The sequence below is a fragment of the Netta rufina genome (assembly GCF_964035555.1).
Source record: "Netta rufina genome assembly, chromosome: 1".
Taxonomy (NCBI): domain Eukaryota; kingdom Metazoa; phylum Chordata; class Aves; order Anseriformes; family Anatidae; genus Netta; species Netta rufina.
Genome location: NC_140123.1, coordinates 159,517,420 through 159,532,828, shown reverse-complemented (window position 1 = coordinate 159,532,828; position 15,409 = coordinate 159,517,420). Strand labels below are relative to the sequence as shown.

Here is a 15,409-nt window from a genome sequence, read left to right as displayed (position 1 = left end):
CTTTGTGTTCAGACCAGGGCCGTGCTGGCTCAGAACACGGTAAGGTACTTGCATTTATGTGATGGGGAGCTTCCTCCTGTAAATCAGGCTTTTAGTAGTTCTTCCTGCTCCTTATTTCCAGCTTTTGTTCCTCCAAGCTGCTGCCACAGACACTGCTTTGCCCCTCACTCCGCTGCTTAAGTCCCAGCAGGACAGGTTCAGAGTTCGCACATCCCCTGCTCTGAGCCTTGTCTACCCGAATTTGTCAGGTGTCTCTACACCTGCTCTATGATGGTTTTCAACAAAAAGTATATGCTGGCATTAAAGCATCATGAAATAGTAAAATAAAAAATAACAAGGCCTTAATTGTTTATTGTTTATTTTGGATGTGTTGATAGGTTTAAACTCTGTAAGTAGCTGTAATAGGATATAATTAGTTAAGATCTGAGTGAGGTATAACAGGATCATGATTTACTGAAGGTCAGATCTGTATACAGAAGACTGAAATGCCATCAGATTGCTTCAGGACCTGTAGGAGAACTGATCCTGCCAGGATATGTTCTCTGTTGCCATGCTTCTGAAATACACGGCAGGCAGGGTGTCCTTGAAATTTCTTTGTCTTTCCTAATTTTTCAACTTCAGGAAAAGTCTTCCAAAATCTGGATAGAGGAAGAATTTTTAGAAAAAAAGGCTCATTCTTTCCCCAGTATAGAATTCTGACAAGGCTGTTAATCTGTTAAATTATATGGGGCAGATCCTATAAGATGTGAATTTATTTGGCAATGACTCTGTGTAGATTAAATGATCTACCAGAACATGTTCATAAATAGACCTGGAAACCCTGCATCCAAACTTTGTAATTTAAGGTACAGGAAAGCATCCAGAAAGAATTTAAATGCATTCAGCCTCTTATCATCAGGTCTCAGAGAGCAGCTGGCCACTCCTGGATACGTACCATAGTATACAAAGACTCCTCGGACATCAGCTTATCTTCCAGTTTATTAGCTGAGACAAACATGGACGACCTAGAAGTCATCTCTTTTCATAGGTGCCTTCTTGCTCTGTTTACCATCCCCTGCCCATGCTGTGGTACCTTTTCTGCTGCATATCTTTCCAGAGAGTTCCCCACCCATGCTACACTTAGAGACAGCATACAAGCACAGTGCCTGTCCCCTTGGAGAAACCTACATCCATTAAATAATAATGGGAAAAAACCTCACAGGCATGCCATGTTCCCATTACTTCCGCTTGGGGCCAGTTTCAAAGGTAGATTGAGGTGGCAGCCATCTAGCCTAGCAAGAAACTGTATGTGCTAAAACTTCTACAAATGTGAAATGGGCCACCTGCAATAACTGTTATAAAATTGTTAAATTAGTAACAGTGATTATTCTCATTTCTTACTGGGATATCAGGGAACTAGCACGGAACAGCAGTAAAAGAGGCTCCTGCACAGTCCAGAATATAGGTTAAACCAAGTGTTGCGCCCGCAGTGAAACCAGAAACCTTGCTGAACTCACTGCAGGGCCTCCTGCTTGCAAGGACTTTAAGTGTCACCTTATATCCCCGTTGGAATAGTACAAAAGCGAACAGGAAAGAGTGATCCATTTTTTAATGCCTGCTAAAAATTAATCTGGCATGAAAGGAATTATAAATCACAAGATGCCACAGAAAACTGGAATGTATAAGCTTAATAAAATCACAGTTCTCAGTCCCAGTTCTTCTAGTTTGATGCACCAGATCTTCAATACATCTCAGTGAATCCTCTTTATTTAATTTAGCAAAGTGTGTGAAAGCTCCCAATCAACAGCAAGGCTTCACTCGAGCATGTACTGTATCACAGAAGGATCCACTTCTTCTGCCATCAGACTGGCTTGCAGACTTTGGATTGTTGCTTTCTTCCCAAAACGCTGTCTCCACAGGACAAATGCTGCTACAATCTGTGACTGCACGTTGTGAGGGTGATTGACTTTACATCGATAGATGTCAGTATGGGACAAACCCAAGCACAGAACAATATGCTCCCATTCAGGTCCCAGTCTCTTTGCAAGCTTGTTCATCTGCTGATCTGTTGGTGAGCTCTTCAAAATACATGGTGCAATTTCAGTTACGTCTGTAAAAACAAAAAAGAAAAAGAACATGCATACACGTCTCTAGGCAATGCTGCAAATATTAATGTAAAACCTTGACAAAGGAGAGAATAAGCAAAGCTGAGGTGAAAGAATTAATTAACTAGAGAAACAGAATGCACACTCAACCAGAAAAATGAATTACATAATCAACCAGAAGATTAATTAGAGGAAAACTAATGCTCAATGGACCTTATTAGAGAGCCTGGAGCTTCTGAATGTCAATAATCCAGATATCAGAACTCTGCTCTGAAGCCAAAACTTTCAAAAGTAATTATAGATTTTGGGTTAGCGTACAAGAAAGGTTTAAAAGCAACGTGCTTCCAGCAGTCAGCACCTTCTGAAATCAGTCTGGTTGTACGAGTATGAAACAGTGACAAATGACAAACACAGGACCAGCAAAACCTTATTGCTCCTGTCATGTGACTCTCTGTTTATACACTTCACAAATAATTGATTCCTTAGTTACCAGGTGTTGCCCCATTTTTTTGCTGATGGCTGTTCACAAGAAATTTTTCTGTCTCCTAAGATGCTACTTACCAGAATATATTCCCCTTTGTGCCCTCTCATATATGGCAAATCCACCTTTGTTTCCGTGTTTGTTTGTTTTTTTCTTCTTTTATTTGAATAAACTGATAAGCATGGTTCAGGTGAACCTGTATGAACAAGCCATCAACACCGTTTCCCAAAATGAAGCATGAATGTAGCTGTAATTATCATTGGTAAAAAAAATCTCTTAGGCATCGAGCCAAGTATTTCTTAAAAATACAAGTGATCTCTTCGCTATGGCAATGTGGTCATTTCAAAAACAACAACAACAACAACAAATTAATTAAAAAAAGTGTTAATAGCAGAGTGAGACGACAGTGCTCTTCAGAAATATGCTGCAAGGGTTCCATCCCACCCAACTGTAGATAGCCCCTCCTGAACTCATTATGCTATGATTAATTATTGCTAAGGAGAGAAATAGGCTCTTCTAGGAGACAATCCATTTCATCGGAAAGAAGATGTCTAAAATAGACCAGATGAATTGCTCCTCTAAAAACGCACATTTCTCTCCGTTGACTATAAAAGGATTGCTGGGTATAAGCTCAGATGCTGACGTCGATGCTGTAAACGCCCAGTGCTGGTGAAATGGTTCTCTGCCTGCAAATTCAAACCACAGACCAGTTGCTTTAAAAAGGTGCATTTAGAAAAGCAACGTATCTGTAAAACATTTTCACTCTCCGATACCTTTTGAGATCACAAGCTGAAATGAACGGTCAATGCTGGCTGCAATTGCTACTCTACTTTTGTCACTGAAGATACTGCGTCAAAACAGAGCAAAAATATCCTCAGGAAAATGCTAATTATAGCCTGCCAATCCGAAGCAGCAGCCTCCCTCCAGAAGAGCTGCTTTGCAAAATCTAATTTATAGCTCCCATACCATGTTCACAGTCTCTGCCACAGCAGAGCAGCAACACCAGAAAGCACCACTCCTTGATTTCCTCAAAAACAAAATGATTTTGCATAGAATACCCAGGGCCTGTGAACATTAATATTGCTTGAGCCCAGACACACATGAGTGCTGCACAGAGATGCTGTGAGTAAAGGCAAAATCGCTTTCTGAAGACCATCTAGGTGTCATGGTTTTGGCTGGAATAGAGTTAATTTTCTTCATAGAGGCTCACACAGTGCTGTGTTTGGGATTTTTGATGAGAATAGTGGTGATAACACAGGGATGGTTTCAGTCGTTGCAGAGCAGTGCTCGCGCAGAGCCAAGGCCGTTCCTGCTCCTCGTGCTGCCCTGCCAGTGAGGGGCTGGGAGGGGACACAGCCAGGACAGCTGGCCCAGGCTGACTAGAGGGGTGTCCCACACCGTGTGGCGTCATGCTCAGCAATAGGGCTGGGGTAGAGAAGGAGGAAGGGGGGATGCTGGCAGTGATGGCGTTTGTCTTCCCCAGGAACCGCTCTGCGTGACGAGCCCTGCTTGCCTGGAAGTGGCTGAGCACCTGCCTGCCGATGGGAAGCAGCGAATGGGTTCCTTGGTTTGCTTTGCTTGTGCACGGCTTCTGCTTTACCCACTGAACTGTCCTGATCTCAACCCGTGAGTTCTCGCACTTTTACCTTCCCGATTCTCTCCCCCACCCCACCAAGGGACAGCGAGCGAGCAGCTGTGTGGGGCTGAGCTGCCTGCTGGTGCTAACTCTAGCCACTTTGATCTTTGTCTCTGCATTGCCAAAGGAACTGGGGCAGTGGCTGCTTTGGGAGCAGGGCACAGGACGCACCGCTTTCCCCAGAGGTCACCGAGACAGCCCGGGCTGTCCCAGCTATGACAGTGATGGCTGAGCTTTGAGACCACCCTTCGGCCTCGGTGGATCCTGAGACACGAGGGTGCGTGCCGGGATGGCGGCCCCAGGCCACGTCACAGAGCTCAGGAACACCTCATCTCCTCAGGCCTCATCTGCAGGCACTGAACAGATACGTCTGTGAAGACAAGGGCCCATGGCCTGCAGGATGAACGTACTGCTGGTGGTGTCAGCAGGGGCACAGAAGGCAGGACCTAGGTGACCCTGTCAGCCCTAACACCACTCCCTGAAGACGGCTGAGCAACGCTGGTGGGCCTGCCCCACATTACACATGATTCCAGTCCCACAGGAGCACCAGGACAGCCGAGTGACTTTTATGAATGCAAATATGAACGCAAGTGTTGGAGAACAAGTAAATTTTACAACAAATACAGCTATAACGTGCCACCAATCTGCTCATACTAAACCCCTGCGTTGTCCCATGGTCAGCTACTAGGCGGAAGCCCTGTGCCCCAAGGAGTATGACCTGCCCAGACCGAGCCTCTTGCTCTCACACTGGAATTTTTACATCCAGCAGAACGATTTTATGGTACTGAAATATGATCAAGCAGGGAGGCCTAACAACAATACATGTCAGCTTGTCCATCCAGCCTTTGATATCAGGCAGATTTTTTTACTACAACAAGTATCTTGCCTTCAGCCTGTTATCAGCCCTTTAATAAGAATAAGAATAAAAACCATCCAGGAAATCTTTTCATCTTGAGCTAGCATCTGATTCTAATATGGATGCAGAAAATTCTGGGACAGAAGCCAAATGTTAAATTTAATACAAAGGCCTGTTATTTTAGGCCCATTTTATTTTCTGTGATAGCTCTTTTTCAGCTCCCATACAAAGTCACCGAGAAAAACCCGAGACAAGTATTACATGACAGGTAACATTATTTAGAGGCATACTGAAATATTTAGTGAGACCATTTCGTTATGACAAATGCAAAATCACATAAAGGTTTGGATATGATCTAGGACTAATAACACCCTTAATTTAATAAACACAAGGGCATTTCAGGTAAAAGGGAAATGCATTTTCAGTCCTCAGCACGCAAGCTGCTTTGGACACACTGCAAAAACATTTAAGACGGCTTTTTTAAGTTATTTTTACTATAGACCCTCACTTATAGTCTGCATTGGTCAGGAACAGGCTGAGGGAGGCAGCAAGATTATAGCAAAAGTTTCAATTATGCAGATCCTCTGACTACATTTGAGAACTACATTTAGGAAACCAATACCTCAATTTGCATATATCCTCTTCTAGCTCTAGGTGGATCCCCTGTGAAGATGTACATGACAAAACAGACGTGGGCTTAGGCTCAGAGAATTCGTTCCGCACTGCTGGGAGAAATGGGGCCTGGGGAGAGGTGACGTGACTGGCATCCAGGGTGTCACTGGGCTGCTTACTCATTATCAGGCTTGCTGCAGTGCTCTGAAGTGTATCTTAGACAGGGACCTGGCAGGTGATGAGGGGTTTCCCTGGGAAGATCATTTGCAGCATTTCTACCTCTGGTAAGCACACCAACTGAAAGACCACAACAGCTGTAGACACGGTCTGTGCTGTGAAGTGCCACGGCTGCGTGCTATGGAGAGAGGGAGCCCAGCCTGCTGCTGCTCACACCAAAACCACCGAGCGCCTGAGAAACGGCGAGCTGACAGCTCTTTGCTGGGGAGGGAGCTGACCTGGGCCTGCCTGCCAGAATGCTGGTGCAGCACTGGAACCATGAAAAGCACCTTCCTCAGGGCTGGAAGCAGGGAGGATGTTATTCACCCTGGTTTTGGAGTAGGAACAGACCCAGAGAAAGAACTGCGGCTCCTTCTGTTTGAAGTCGCAGCACAAACAGGTTTCTCCCCTTCACCTGCTCCTTGCCGCCAGCTCTAGCTGTTCAAGGAAGCTCATTCACCCTAAACCTTTATCCCATCTGTCCCAGTTGAAAAAAACTACTTCTGGCCTGTGTGTACATGTGTGCTTCCAGGCTGCTGCACTGACAGAGAGATACGGCCATGCTGGTGAGTGTGGACAGGAAACAGACCTGGATATAAATAGAAATTATCACAGATATGGACCAGACAAAACAGAGTAACCCAGATGCCAAAGATATGTCTGGGGCAAAGGCATCTGGTTGCCACTTTTGCATTTCTTTTCCTTCAGGACATTTCCAGCTTCCAGCATGAGACTACAAGATGTTGTAACAAGCAGGGGGGTGGAAAAGGAACTCACTCCAGCTTGCCCCACTTTGGCAGAAGTGAGAAGATGTAACATAGAGTCCAGTGAAAATGGGCTTTGAATCACTTAAAACTTTTTTTTTTCTTTCTTTTTTTTTTTTGCTTTTCTCATCATCATCTAGGTGACAAAAAAAGCTGAGATCATCTCAGCTGATGGCTGTCTTGTGTCACTGGAAAATCTTTATCAGCATCAAGGAACTGACTTACTCTCGATATTGACAGAACTCAGTGGGGAGCAAATGAGCTTGCCTCCTGCACTGGGCACAGCAGCGAAAAGCATCGAGGCGTTTTTGGGTGATCTGCAAAGTACCCAACTGATTCCTCAGAACTGCCAGCGGCCCAAAATGCCTCACGGTTTTGTACAAAGCACTCTCCTTTATGGCAGTATGGCCTCTCTGTGTGTGGCAAAAAGCATCTGTAAGAGTTTCAGAGATCTTCCTCCCTTATGCAGTCAATTCATTTTTACATGATGTAATGATGTAATGATCATAGAATGATGTAATGAAATATATATATATATTAAAAAAAAAAAAAAAGACTTTCTGGCTTTTGCCCTCTGCTATGTAAATGGTACTTTGATGGAAATAATGTACCTGATTCCCAAGTGCTGAAAAAGTCCCAATCAGCTACCACCTAATCCTGTGAGGACAACTCCATAGCAGTTCAGGATACTGTTAGGGAGCCAGGGATAACATGGCCCACTTGTTATCTAATAACTGCTGGTTAAATTTGCCACTTGGGAAAGGATGTTCTGGGGACTGGTTTCTGCTCCCAGCACTGCCTCTGTATTTTATCTATTAAAAATGATCACTTACACACTCACTGAATAAGAAGGAAGGAGCAGATCTGAAAGAGATCAGAATCCAGGTCTCTCTGAGCTGCACATCCTAATGCCGAGATGCACAGTCATGCTCCGCTTCATTTCCTTTCTCCAGATAAATCATTCCGGAAAAAAAATAGAAAGATTTCCCTGGGAAGGGTCAAGAACACTTCTTAGCCTCCAGAATGGAGCCTGATGGAGAGAGAGAAAACTCTCTTAGGAAGAAAGGGTTACACTGAGACACAACAAAACTGAATGCAAGAGTCCTTGGCTGAAACAAAGCTAGGCAAACAGTAACTATTGTATGATCACATCACAAACAGGCAGGTGATTCTGGACTTCATATCTTGCATAGCTGGGAATGAGACTGCAGAAAGGAGTAGTTTCTTAGTTATGCATCTGGCCTCAGCATCTCCTGTTGGTAGGTGTACGGAGTCCTTCAGTGATCTGGACTCAAGTACCTAACATTTTTCACTTGACCCCCTAACCAGATCTGGCTTGTAATATCTAAAGAGTTCAAAGCAAGCATTTCAGAGTCCTCTTCAGTCCACTTTCCTGGCATCTGGAGTACACTTCTTCCCTGAGAAGTGCTGAAGTTAGAGCAAGCAGTCCCACAAGCAACAACCCAAAGAAGCCTTGTTTACCCCAGGTGTGAGTCCTGCAGCTGATTGACTCCTGCTTCAGCCACGTTCCTCACAGGACCTCTCCAGCTGCCCACTAATTCTCAAGAAATTCATGAAATCAATTCTCTCCACAACAGCATCTAGGCAGGCTTCCTTGAATTGGCCAACAGGTTCAGAAGCTCGTAAGGGTAGCTCCATACACACAGTGGCCCTTAGAAGAGGAGCGCACAGCCTTGCTTACAGTAGGAAACCACACCAAAGATGTTGGGAGCTCCCAGCGACAGCGCTCCACAGAACAATCATCACTAATGCACCAGCAGCCAGTCACATTTGGAGCTCTTCAGCAAAAGGAAAACACATATGATGAAGAATTTGTGCCAGCCTCTGCTTCCCTCCAGCCCCTTCCGAGCGCTGCACACTTACTCCACTAGTGTGAACCATGGACATACTGCTGGATACTGAACGGGCCTGGTCGTGGTTGCCAGACTGTGTGCTGTGTATTTTGGCAGGTGCATTATGTTCCAGAAATCGTTTAATGACTAAATGTCATAACAGCAAACAACTTGCGTATAACCGTGTAGATTCGCTTTAAAGTGTAATCCCCTTGGCCCAAGCACAACAGCCGAACTGGGTCTGTCATGGAGCAGAACAACACCTGGAGGATCAGGTTGGGACAAGCTTTCGAGAGCACTGAGGTGGGGTTGCAGAACCTGAACTGGAGGGTGTAACGCCCCTGGTAAAGGAGGGAGCTGAGACTTCAGAGAGCTGCAGCCCCTCATGAGCTGCCAGAGACCCCGGATAAAAGGGAAAGAGATTACGAGTCTTGGCTCCCAGTGGGTGCTGTCCTTCACTGAAGTCAAAGACCAGAAGGTGAAGGTGGTGACGGTGGGAAGGGTGGAACAAACAGGTTAACTGCTGGGTAACTGCAGGGGGTGGGTTGGCTGGATTTGTTAGAAAAGGGGGTGGGTGGTGACAGTGGGCCTCCTTTTGTGCGCTGCTCTTCTGCTTTCCTTTCAGCTGTTCCCTCCCAGCCCTGTTCTAACAGGCGGAACGCAGGCAAATGCCTGCCCTCCTCGCACAGCACATCCAAATCCACCAGTGCTAAGCCAACCTGCGGCAATGGATGGCTGGAGTGCCAAACGGGAAAGTATCATGCTAGATATACAGCATTTGGCAGCACTGCATGGGGAGTGCAGCACTTATTCTGTCCTGTGCAAATTAAAAATGGTAATGAAGCAGCATAAGGCTATTTCCTTGTTGTGAACTTCAGGAGGTCTGATTCAGGACCCATTCAATATGAGACACTAGCTCAAATCACTGATCAGTAAAAAAAGTAGAACAGACTATCCAGAAAACAACCCCTGCTCTATAATTTGGGTGTTTTTTCTTCTTGTTGCTGCTAATTAAACACCAGACTGATTCAAAGGCAGGGAAGAGAACACTGGTGTTTTGTAACAGCTCCAAATAATCATGCTCCAGGGAACGTGGAAAAATATTTCTCTTCCATATATCACTGTGAAGCTATTTTTTTTCTATAACTCTGTGAACAACATGGAGCATGCAACCCATCCAAAGTACGTTCAAAACCACTAAGGTCCACCCCTGGTCACTGGGGATCAAAAAGTGTTTTACCAGGGAGCGAGAAAAGTGGAACCGTATCCTGTAAAACCTGAACACTGACAGCTGACCCCATTATAGATATCTTTCTGTACATAAGGTTAATACGCTCAGATTAAAATAATTTACAGAAAAAGATTAAAATGACTTAGAGAAGATGTATAGCCTTCTGCTTTTAGCATGTGCACAGCTGTTTCTATGTCAAGTTCGCAGACTGTGGTTGTTGCTCCATTTCTCTGTGCTTGTTGCCTCCTCTGTAGGTTTCTGCTCACTACCAAAGAGACAGCCATGCCTACCTCTTTCAACCTGTTTGAGTATATCAGAGGACACCACTGAATGATGACAGCCAAGTATACGCTGATCTCTGCTTGGGAACTCCCTCTCCTTCCGCAAAACTGAATTAACATAGGAAAATCCTGGGGATGGAAAACCTACACCTTTGCAGGAACAGCAGGTCCAATTAGCTTCCCAAGAATGCCTGTATAAATCCAGAATAAATACTGTCTCCTCTAATGCAATCAAAATCAAATCTTGGTCAGTTAAATACTCAGACTGAACTACAGAATGAAACCTGCACCTTAAGCACATTAAAAAAAAAAAAAAAGTAAAATGCTGCACATTTTTTCCACTGACAACACTACTACAGTAAAACGAAATTGACAGAGAATTTCATGTTGAGTATCTGCCATAGGTATGCTTCACAACTGGAGGATTTTAAAGTTTCTGTAAATTGATAATTTCTGGTCTGATGAATCCACACAGTCATTAATATACAGAATGTGTATGTTTAAAAACCACCCTCTGTCAATTAGTGATCATAAAATACACTTAGCATAAGTGTACTTCTATTATAGTAATTTACATTTCCACTTCTCATAATTAAATTATCAAAGACACTAATCAAAATGAAAGTAAATATAAATTATTAAGATTGGCTGTGTTCTTCCACATAGTGCTGTTTTTTTTAAACTTGCACTACAAGATAGGAAGTTCTCTGTCTTATTTTAAATAAATTTGAATATAATACCATGGCAGTCAACATGCAGAAAAAAAAATGTGGCCATGATTTTGCAATAATCACATCTACGGCAACTTTAAATGGTCTCCCTCAAGTGAAGCAGAATTCACCCATGGTACCAGGTTCAACTCCTTCCTGCCAAAATCCTCCTGGGATTGTGCATTACTGCAGTAATTAAAAGGTCCATATATCTTCATTCACTGGCACTCTCTTCTCCTTTGTGCTCTCTAAGGCTCCATGCTTTGTGACACTAACTGCATTTTTGGTACCAGGGTATGAAAAGAAGGCAGCATAAAATTTTGTAAAATTCCAGGCAATTCGAGAATGCAGATGTTTCTATTTTGGCTAGACACCAGCAGCAGCTAGTTCATGTATTCTTTATCACTTGCTAATGACTGCATAGTAGCTGCGGATGTGGCAACAGACTGCTAAAACCTGAAACATAAACATTCGGAATTTGTGACGAAAGTTTTCAGTTGTATTCTCACTATTCAGTTTCAGTAGCTGCCCAGTCTTGAACTTCTTTGTAATATGTCTTACACGTTTTGGACTTCCACAGATTTCTGCAGTACTGATGACCTTCAGTACCAGCCCATGTTTAATCCATGTTAAACAGATTGACAGGGAAGCCCCTAAATAAATCCAAGCTGTCTTAAGTTTTCACCCTTTTCAAGCTGTAGGAAACAACCCCTGTGTTTGAGGAGCTGAAACAGAGCCACGTTTCACTTTTCATTTGCTTTTTATTGGGAAGAGCAGGGATGAAGTTTCAGCAGTTAATGCTGTGGATTTTATTCTGTGACCTGTGTGAAAAATGAAAGAATTACAATCCTATCTAGTATTTCTCCGCGGTTGCATACCATGAAATCAGATAAACGATTCCACAAATAAAATGGTGGCTACAGATGCATACAAAGAAAATAATGTCTGTGCAAAGACAACACAAACACAAGAGGTTATAATATCTGCTCTCTTTTTAGGCAGGATTACCTAAGCATTACAGACAAGATTGGATTGAATTATACTGTGTTTTTTAACTTCTCTAGTTTTTGCAGGATTTGATACTGACTGCTCCTGTACCTGAAGTGGAAGCAAAATTTGCTGGTATTTCCCATGGATTTCTGTATTGTTGTCTGTAAATAAGCCGTGTGCACCAGCACTGAAGCCACAGCTAATGACTGCATCCTTGCAGTGACACCTTTGGTATAAATGCACGAACGAGCATGGAACGTCACACTAAAGAAAAAAGCAACGTCTAGTTAATGGAAAGGTTCTGAGGAACACCTGAGCTTTTAGGAATTATTTGGAAGAACTGCTTAAATAAATCTGATGCCTTGAAAAGTTATATGGGAAGAACAGGTGTGACCGTGCTTTTAGAAGCCAGGTGCACCCATCTGCTAGCACAAAGCTACCTGATTGCGTGCCGGAGCAGAGACAAGACTCTCTGGCTCACATGCCATCCGTCACACCAAGAATCAAGACTAGAAATAACGCTGAAAATCAAATTCTAAAGTATGTCAGTGGATTTCTATATAATTTTGAATACTCTGCAGTTCTTAGTGAATTCAGTAGAGTTCAATAATACTCATGACACATTCAACCATTAATTACCAGTCTGAACCATACAGAGCCATCATTTCCCTCAATCAAGTCTCTTCTCCATCCTATCACAAATAATAATTAACAATCAGAGGATGGTTGTACGAAGCCATGACGATCATAAAGTGCATTAATACTTGCAGTAGACTTCTTGTGGTTCCATAGGAAGCAAATGTTTACCCAGGTGGGCAGGGCAGCTCTGACAGAGCAACTCACCCACTCTAAGTGCAAAACAAAGACAACTGGAGCAATTAATGATTATTTTGTCAGCTATGTGACAAACTCATCATGCAACTTTTGTCACGGGGATTGAAATTTAACTTCTTGTGACAGAAACCTCTTGAATGCTTATTTTAAATAGCTGGAGCTGTCTTTCAAGGAGCTGAGGCAAGTATTAATTCTGCTGTTCCTTTGCAAGTAAGAACCACGGCAGAATCTACAGGATGTTTATCTGCCGAGCACAATAAGTAAGTAATTTTTTTTTCCTAGCAACTTTCCTACCAAGAAATCTTTCTAAAGGCTGCAGCATTTCAACAATAAAATCATGCGCTTGGACTTAGCTGTAGATGTTTCTCTCCTGCAACAACAAAACTAACAGTGCCAGCATGAAGGGCTGTTTTGTTATGTAACACAACCAGTCACACATTTTTCCCTTGCAGGACTTAAACCAAGTATGACAACAAGCCATTATACTTAGCCTTGATAAAACTGTTCATTCTGCCTAGAGATTTTTCTTCGAGCTGGCTCTTCTTTTTGCCTTGGCTTCAGTAAGTCAGAAATATCAGAATCAAAGATCTGCACAACAGATGGAACTCGGTTCAGAAGAATGCCTTTGGCTGGTGAAGATCTTTGCCTGGCAGGTGTCAAACCAAAATTAATACTGCACATATTATGCTTTACCGAGTTTCAGATTTTAGCGAAGTGAGACTGCGTTCCTTCCTGACCACAAACATATATTAATAGAACAAGCCATGCAGAGCAAGCTAAAACAGTGTTATCATTATGCTGAATCCTTCACTGCTTGGCATTTTATTTAATCATTTACACCTGTGAGAAGCAAATAAACAAAGTGCTACCAACAGGTTAGCCGAATGTCTCTTTATAAACATTTTGCACAGGTGCAAAAGACTTCACAAAATTTTGTGAAGCAACATGGACTTAGATCCCTCCTGTTTCTTTTTCCCTCCTTTTCTTGTGTCAGGGCCTTTTTCCTTAAAGGCTTATGAACTTTAGTAGAGTTTCTGACATTTCAAAATCCACAGGAAAACCAGATACTGGTACTAAAATACACTGCTCAGCTCCGGCCGGTCACTATGCCTGGCATGCCAAGCCTGGGTTTCAGCAGCCCGAGTCACAAGGCTGGGTTTTCCATAGGTGCCGGGAAGGGCAGCTTCAGGTGTCACCATCTGCTCCTCTGCATTTCCAAAGGAGTGGGAGGTTCAGCATCACCACCTGCCCTCTCTCGTGCCAAGTCACTTGAAGATTTGAGAGAAATTAACCTGGAATCTCATGACTTGTTCGACACTGCTGAACTGCCTAAAAGCAATTTCAGCTGACTGATGGGACAGTAATTTTAAAAGGTCACAGTCAAAGGACTTTTAATCATCTGTAAGGCAAACGACAGATTATATCTGTGTGTGCATACGTGCATATACATATACATATGAACATTTCCAATTTCTTAATAAAAATATGAAAGTCTCGTAGGTATCTGCAAGTCAGATTCACCCCCTTTTTAATTCCATTTCCACAGATTTGGTTTAGGGAACTGGCACACCACCCTGTGAGGAAAAATGATGGAAAGAAGACAGTGGGTGCAGCCATTGCATACCCAGAGGACCTATTCCACTGAGCACTTTACGTGACCGGGGGGCTGGTGAGTATTTCTTTCCCCTCTGACTCAGTACTGATCTAATACCCGGCAGGATTTGCTCGCCGGCGTGCTTCGTGGCTGTCCTGGGACACGGCACTGCGACCAACTGCGCTCATTAAAGGTCCCAAGGCAGTACTGAAAGCAACGAGGTGACTCACTGCTGTAGCTGTGCGCTTGAAGGCTGTGGGCCCAGTTAGTCTTTTTCTCACTCAGGAATAGGATTTTGCCAAAGTGACTGAAGCAAGTTCAAAATCAAACAAGCTATTAGCAAACACGTGTATTACTCGGGATATTTGTGTAAGATTTATGCCGGTATTAGTGGGACAAGTCCTACACAAAACTTAAACATCAAAAAACCTTGTGCTCCGATGATTAATTTTCCTATCTCGTGCATACAGAACAATGTTTTCCCTCACAGCCTTCTAGTCTACTAGCTGCCAGGTTTTGATCCAGTATCAAAATTTCAGTCACTTCGGCTTTTGTGTGTTGCAAATCAGAAATAAAAATGTCTTAACATCAGAAATGAAAAGGCTGGGAGATCAGACAGACCATAAAAGACTTGTTTTACTTGGTTTGGGAATTTTACATAACTATGCCTAACCTAAGTAAGATTGAAACAAAACCAAAAGACAAAACAAGAAACTAGACAATTCTGTTCTGTCCCAGAGATGCAGAAATACAAACTATGCTTGTATTCCCATGGGAGCCAAAGCTGAAACTGTGGTACGAACAAGCAAGAAGGGCTGCTTATTTGCTCCACAACTGTTCTTGTCATGACAGCTACCTCCTAAAGTTAAAAATGGTAAAGCAATCTCAAAGAAGAAAAAAAAAATAAATCTTAAGCAAACATCTTTCTAGTTAACAAACTCATAAACAAAGAGATAAGGGCTTTTTATAATGCTGACAATTTTCGTGCTAGAACTGCAGACTTCACCGTTTTTCTCTTCCTTCCTTTTTCAGAGGAACTGCTAGGTGCTGGTTGACTTTAACACAGAAATAAAACACGTGGTGAAGCAATGACCTTCTAATTGGTTTTGGTGTTAGCCAAGGCTGAATATTTTGAGCCTCACACTAAACATGTTACCTAATTTTGTGTGGGGGTTGCAGTAAGACTAACCAAATGTTTTTGAGATGCAAGGCTGACACATTCTGAGAAAGTATCCTCAAATTTCCATTTGAGGAAATACGACATACC

General features: G+C 43.1%; 1 protein-coding gene across 2 annotated transcripts in view; it reads right to left on the bottom strand.

The window, feature by feature from the left end:
- Positions 1-1,033: 1,033 nt before the first annotated feature.
- Positions 1,034-15,409, bottom strand: part of CRADD (CARD and death domain containing adaptor protein) — a 75,764-nt gene continuing 61,388 nt past the window's right edge. For both annotated transcript variants that reach the window (XM_084289503.1, XM_084289504.1), the window contains exon 3: positions 1,034-2,089. In XM_084289503.1, coding sequence (XP_084145629.1) covers positions 1,794-2,089 — 296 coding nt within the window. In that variant the 3' untranslated portion in view covers positions 1,034-1,793. The remainder of the gene's footprint in view (positions 2,090-15,409) is intronic.